The sequence below is a fragment of the Nematolebias whitei genome, chromosome 16, assembly GCF_014905685.2.
Source record: "Nematolebias whitei isolate Nwh7 chromosome 16, NemWhi1, whole genome shotgun sequence".
NCBI classification, from domain to species: Eukaryota; Metazoa; Chordata; class Actinopteri; order Cyprinodontiformes; family Rivulidae; genus Nematolebias; species Nematolebias whitei.
This window is the reverse complement of record NC_056513.1, coordinates 997,056-1,004,202: the sequence shown is the minus strand read 5'-3', so window position 1 is coordinate 1,004,202 and position 7,147 is coordinate 997,056. Positions and strand designations below refer to the sequence as shown.

At 39.9% G+C, this 7,147-nt stretch overlaps 1 protein-coding gene across 1 annotated transcript in view; it reads left to right on the top strand.

Moving 5' to 3' along the window:
- The window catches only part of papss1 (3'-phosphoadenosine 5'-phosphosulfate synthase 1), a 30,754-nt gene that overhangs the window by 21,750 nt on the left and 1,857 nt on the right, over positions 1-7,147 (top strand). Inside the window, exons 9-11 of the mRNA XM_037690030.1 lie at positions 2,184-2,319; positions 2,616-2,884; positions 5,709-5,938. Coding sequence (XP_037545958.1) covers positions 2,184-2,319; positions 2,616-2,884; positions 5,709-5,938 — 635 coding nt within the window. The remainder of the gene's footprint in view (positions 1-2,183; positions 2,320-2,615; positions 2,885-5,708; positions 5,939-7,147) is intronic.

Here is a 7,147-nt window from a genome sequence, read left to right as displayed (position 1 = left end):
TAATGGTATATTGCTGTTATTACTGTTATACTGTTATATTAATGTTAATATAATGTTGTGTTATTGTTATATTACTGTTAATAATGGTATTATACTGTTATAATAATGTTATATTACTTTATTAATGTTATACTGTTATATTAATGTTATATAATTGTTATTAATGCTATTTATACTGTTATATTAATGTTAATATACTGTTATGTTAATATTGTATTACTGTTATGAATATAACAGTATAATAATATTAATGTTTTATTACTCTTATTAATGTTATTATACTGTTGTATTAGTCACTTTTGACCTGAATCTCTGCGTTTCAGTTGAGTTTTGTGTAAAAACATCATCTAATAATCTCAGTATCTATAACAAAAAATGATTTTCCTAATTTACCTTTTAATCATTTTTCTAACAGAAATCATCGTTTGTCTTATAATTCTTTTATAAAAGTGAGAATGTTTCTGCAGCATTCACACTATTCTGATTCATTTTTCTTCCGTATATTTTTCGGCGCAGTTCTCATCCTGCAGTTTTCAGCTGTTTCATCAAAACGTTCGGCTCTTTCAGGACAATCCTGCGGTGACTTTTGGTTTTGTTGCAGCTTTAGCTTTTTGAAATATTTAGCCTTGTCTGCCATTTTCTTCTCACAGAAAATGAACTGAGCTCATTTTACCTCCTTCATATCTTTAGCTCTGTTTACAACCTTTTACTGCTGCTTTCACATTTTGTTCTGCTTCAGCTTCTTTCAGCTTCCTGCTGCTAATTTCAACTGTTTTCAGCTACTTTCAGCTGTATTCTTCAGCTGTATTGTGTTTCTTTCTGATTCTTTCTACTAACTAGAACATTTTTGTGCTTATTCTACCTTATTTCTGCTAATTTCAGCTTTTTATGCGTTTCAGCTTTTTCTATTATTTCAGCTACCATTTAGCTGTTTTATGCAAATTTGAGCTTTTTCAGCTAATTTCACAATTGTTGCACTCATTTCATATTTTTTCAGCCCAATTCAGCTAAAATGCGCTTTCTCCACTTCTGGTAATTCAAGCTTCTGCTTTTTTAGCTTCTTTTCAGCTGTTTTTTTTTTTTTGTTGTTGTTGCTAATTTTAGCTTTTTTCAGATAATTTCTACTTCTTTAGACTAATTTCTGCTTCTTTCAGCCTTATTGGGCAAAGATGTTCTTTCTACTTTCTTCCGTTAATTTAAGCTTGTTCTACCTTTTCAGCTACTTTCTTGAGTATTTTTAGATAATTTCAGCCGTTTTCTGATAAATTCAAGATTTTTGTGGTAATTTCTGCTACTTGACATTTGATGTGACTTGTCACTACATAAATAAACTGAATTGAATTGAGTTAAAATGTTTCTGCTAATTTCAGCTTGTTATGCTTCTTTCTGCAAGTTGCAGCGTTTTCTATTATTTCAGCTACTTTTTAGCTGTTTTTATGCTAATTTTAGCTTTTTCAGCTAATTCCACATTTTTTAGCTCATTTCGTCTCTTTCTGCTTCCTTCTTTAGTTTAAGCTTCTTTATGCCTTTTCAACTACTTTTTTGCTATTTTTTGCTAATTTCAGCTTTTTTTTAGCTAATTTTTGTGCTAATTTCTGCTAATTTATACCTAATTCATCAAAAATGTGTTTGTTCTGCTTTCTTCAGCTAATGAAGGCTTGTTCTTGTAACTTAGCTGCATGTCAGCATGTTTTTGGCTACTTTCAGCTGTTTTTCAGCAAGTTCTTCAGCAATAAGCATTCACACTGCATTTTTGCAGGAAATGCAACTTCTCTAGTTTCCTTTGAAATAGACCTTTTCTTGTGGCTGGCAGCCAGAATACCAGTAAATCCCTTCGTATAACATTTGACATCTTTGAATATACAGCTAGAATTGCCAATGACATCATTCTGTACAAAATAAAAACGTCTTCAAACCAGCAAAAACTGACAAATTTCAACAAACTGCATTTCATTTTGAAGCTTCTGGAAAATGTAAAACTAATAATGAAGATACGTCACTGACTCATTCTGTCAGCTGGGTCCGAATCATTCACTGGAACCTGAGCAACAAAGTTTATCTCTGCAATATGTAATACTGAGTACGTGTGGGATTCATGAACTGGTGGAAGACGTGTTCTCGTAGAGCAAACAGGAAGCTGCTGCAGGACAGGCTCGCCATGAATTCTTTTGCTTCTGTTCCAGATGGTGATGGAAAGTGGGGACTGGCTGGTCGGGGGCGACCTGCAGGTTCTGGACAGGATCTACTGGAACGATGGGCTTGACCAGTACCGACTGACACCCACTGAGCTCAAGCAGAAGTTTAAAGAAATGAACGCTGGTATGGAGACACAAGTTCCTTAATTTCTAAATGAGCACCATGAAGGTCATGTGATCTTCAACCAACGGGAAACCGAGTCACGCTTTTATAAACCGCCTCATTTTATTTTCTAGACTGAAGAAAGAAAGAGCTTGAGTGACTGTGGGGGTGTCCCAGAATAAAAAGCTAAAGTTTGGCGTTCATAATGATTCTGAGTCGGCCTTCAGCTGCGGGACGACCTTTGGGTTCAGGCCGTTTGCTTCTTCAGGCGCTGGGGAGATCGTTTTAACACCTGTTTTGTGTCGTCTGTGTTTCAGATGCTGTGTTCGCCTTTCAGCTTCGGAACCCGGTCCATAACGGCCACGCCCTCCTCATGCAGGACACCCACAAGCGTCTCATTGAGCGAGGTTACCGCCGGCCTGTCCTGCTGCTGCACCCGCTGGGGGGTTGGACCAAAGATGATGACGTGCCGCTGCACTGGAGGATGAAGCAGCACGCCGCAGTGCTGGAGGAGGGCGTTCTGGACTCGGACTCAACTATCGTGGCCATTTTCCCCTCGCCCATGATGTACGCGGGGCCGACTGAGGTAACGACGATCAGGGCTGCCGCTGAGCAAACTGAGGTGCAGCTGTGAAGCACGATGGCTGACTCAGGGCAGAAAAGTGTCTCCAACTGTCTGAAAGTCGTTGAGTGACAGTGGACAGGACAGAGACGGCTGTCCTGAGGCGCTTGTTTAGTCTGCTCCTGCCGAGCGTGCTGGTGGAACGTGGACTCAATCATTCACTTATGCTAATAGGAAAGCTGTGGTGCAAATCATTGGAAACACATTGTTGGATGTTGGGCTGTGAATGTGATCAGTTTCTAACTGGGAACGGTGGATTTAGAGCACAGCCCCTCCCCTTGTTCACCATTCACAACAATGTGCCGCTCCAGTTATACGATGATCACTTTGACACATTCATCTGAAGCAAGGCGTCGAGACTAGAATTAAAATCACTGTATTTTTTAAGTTTAATGTAACAACCAGATATCTGAAAAACAGAAATAAAGGAGCACAAACTTTTTTTGTAGATTTAACAATAATTCTTAACAGGAAAATAAAACTCCTTCGTGTTCAGGGTAAGTTAAAGTGCTGTTTTGGAGGCTTATCGGCTAACACTACGTCCTTTAGTTCTGGAAAGCTATAAAAAATTTAAAAAAATCTACAGTAGTCCCCGTTTATCATGGGGCAGCCGTACCCTGAAGCCCCGCGATAAGTGAAAAACTGCCAAGTAGGGACAGTAGTACAAATAAAGTATTAGTTTATTATGTGTTTAAAACTCTTCCCACACTCTTGAAACATTCTAAACAATGTTTCTAAACTCTAAACGCTCTAAAAGAGACAGCATGTCATGACTTCAGCTCTCTGCCTCCGCTGCTCTCAGCCACCTGCAAGCGCTCTCGGCCACGCCCACTTCTCCGCTCTGCATGGAGATCAGCTGATCAGCTGCAGGAGGAAGCTTATCCTGCATTGTGGGCTTCACAAAGGTGCAGCAGGTGCTAAATAATTTAAAATAATTGATTTAAAATAAAAATCCCATTACGATCGTGCGGCTCATCCATCAGTCAGCCAGCTGTGTGTCATGTCCAATCTTATTTAAAAACCGCGATAGAGCAAGTCTGCAAAAAACGAACCACGAAGTAGCGAGGGACTACTACAGATAACATTTTTAATTAGTTGTTTCTTAAGGATTTTGTTTTTTATTCTAGTTTACCTTATACTTTTTGTAGATTTGACCTTTTATAGGATTTTAAACTGTTACTAAGCATTACTTAAGACATGTTTGTGTTTATTGGCAAACTGCTTAAGATGCAACTGTGTCCAGATGTGTCGGTCCCAGAGTGCAGTCTGTGTTTTCTGAGGTTTGTGGCTCCACATGGTCTTCTACGATTACAGTTGTCAACTCAGGACAGATGTTAATAATCTCTGTTTTCATTTATTTCTCCATAAATTGGTCAAAAATCAGAATCTGTTGTATTTAGATTTAGTTCTAATTATCAACCGATCTAGTTAAAGTTTACATGATGAGCATTAACGCCTTGCTGGAGTGTCATTATTAGCGTTGTTGATGTTGTATGTTTCATTTCACCTTTATTTAACCAGACACAGGCACTAAGAACAGATTGTTCTTTACAGAGCTGGCCTGGCAGCACCAACAGGTCCTTGTAGGGTCATGGGAAACAATACAGTTAGGAAAAACCATGAAATATAGAAGTCCTTTACAAACAAGGAAACACAAATTAATTAAGTTCATTGTCAAAGTTACACGACAACATTACTGAGCTTGAAAACATTTACAAGTATCTTTAAAAACAACTTTTCAATAAATTTTAAAACTTTAAACTGAGACCAGTGAGGTCAGACCCAAAGTTTTTGAAGCAACTTCCAGTGAGATGGAGCAGCAGAGCCAGACTTGGTCTTTAGATCGTTAACCACAAATACTGAGAGGATCGGCTGTTGTACTTCCAAACAGGTGCCAGTTCCAGCAGATGAGTTAAATATGGAGCTGAATAACCAGCAACTGTTACCTCTTCTACAGTATCACACTTTACAGTGGTGAAGTCCACCAAGGTGGGTGTGGTTTCTCCTCCATGACCGAACAACATAAGTGTAGCTTTCTTGGCATTTAAGTACAAATATAAGTCAGAAAAGATCTGCTGGATTTCAAGAAAACCACATGCAAAGGACTTCACAACCTCATCTGGAGTAGAACCAAAATCATATAAAATATTGTCATCGGCATATAAATGGATGGAGGCCTCACTAACAGAATGTGAGCTATCAATTATAAATATGGAGAAAAGCATTGGGCCAATAATGGAGCCTTGGGGTACACCTGACATAACCAGAAGAAACTGTGAAGCATGAGAGCCAGCCTTGACCTGCTGCGACCTGTTTGAACCATGTTAGTGGCTGTCCTGACATTCTAACATGGTCAAGGTGCTTCAGTGAGATGGAAGGATCAACGGAGGCAAAAGCTTTTGCTAAATCAATGAGTATTGATCCACAGTCCTGTCTGGAGTCCAGTGCAGATGCTGGATCATGGAGAACTTTCAGAGCGGCCGTAATGCAACCATGTCCTAGATGAAAGCCAGTCTGGGTGCTGGGCAAAATATTTAAAACCTTCAAGTAATGTGTAAGGTGCAGATATGAGTCTGGAACCGTTAACATGGCTCTGACTCCCACCCCTAAAGAGAGGGCGACCAGCGGCAGCCTTCCACTCTGCAGGAATTTCAGCACTTAAGAAAGAAATGTTAAAAATATTCACTAATGGTGTCACAATAAATGGAGCCTAGTTGTAACGGAGCTGTCGGTAAGGTAAGTTCAGTCCATCTTTCGTAGTTACATCTGGTTTTTCTTCTTGCCGCAGGTCCAGTGGCACTGCAGAGCACGTATGGTGGCTGGTGCCAATTTCTATATTGTTGGTCGAGATCCTGCAGGCATGCCCCACCCTGAGACAGGAAAGGACCTCTATGAGCCCACTCATGGAGCCAAAGTCCTCACCATGGCTCCAGGTCTCATCACCCTGGAGATTGTACCCTTTAAGGTCGCTGCTTACAACAAGGTCAAAAGTGCAATGGACTTTTATGATCCCAACAAGTAAGTACTTGGTTTTAATGACTAATTTAGGTCTGGTGTGGTAAATATGTAGGAATGGCTCACAGGAAGTGCTTCCTCACACTTACTTTAAAAGTTTGTAGATTTAATCCAGGCCTCACATTTAGCCCACATGGGCCAAAGAGCTTGAACAGAAATGAAATGATCACAAAGTATTTGTCATTAGTCTTGTGTTGTTTACGACGTGGCCTCGTTATCCACTTCATGTTTCATCTGTTGGAACGGTGGAGCCACGAAACACCAAAGCTGTTGTTTTTTCTTTCTCAGTTAAAATGTTCCTCGGATCAGTTTGACCCTCGATGTTGCTCAGAATCAGAGCTGCCCTTGATTAAAGTCTGGGCGCAGCTCACGGTGACACAGAAAAATCCTGACGGTTCTTTGCTCCTCTGAGTTTGATGAAGCCACGTCTGACAGGTTACTTAACTGTCGCTGCGTTCAGCCAGAAACGTTGGACTCATCAGAAGACGAGCTTTGTTTTCCTTCATGTGTAATTATATCTAAAAATTCAAAGCTCAGTGTTGGTTAGCAATGAAAAGGTCTTTCTGTGGAAAGAAGCCTTGGTGCTGTTAGATGTTTCAAACTATTACTGGAGAAAACATCTGGATTGAATGTCATAGTTCTAATTCAATGTCAAAATATTAACGAAGGGGTTACAATAGTAGCAATATCAGTTGTTCTCATCAACTAAAGATAGTTGATGAGAACAGACAGTTATTATTGAGGAAATAAATGTGTTGTAATCGGCTGCAGTCGTTCACTTCAGGACTTCAGGGTGTTTCAGTCTGTTGGACAGTTTTCATGAGACTGCAGGAGGAACAGGATCTCAACGAGTCCTGAGCTTCATTTCAGCATAATGCTTCAAAGAACACTCACCACAGACTTTTTGAATGGAGATGGTTCACCTAACTTTATTTTTACAGCCAATAAAATTAAACATTTTCAGACATTTTTAACTAATTTAAACCAGAAAACCATCTGTTGATGAACTCCTCCACCATCTGTCCTCTGTGTCCTCTGTCCTCACTCCAACTACCTCCATGTCTCCTCTTTGTCTTTTTCCTGCAGCTGCATTTCTAACATCCTTCTACCAATATACCCACTGTCCCTCCTCTGGACATGTCCAAACCACTGTCCCTCCTCTGGACATGTCCAAACCACTGTCCCTCCTCTGGACATGTCCAAACCACTGTC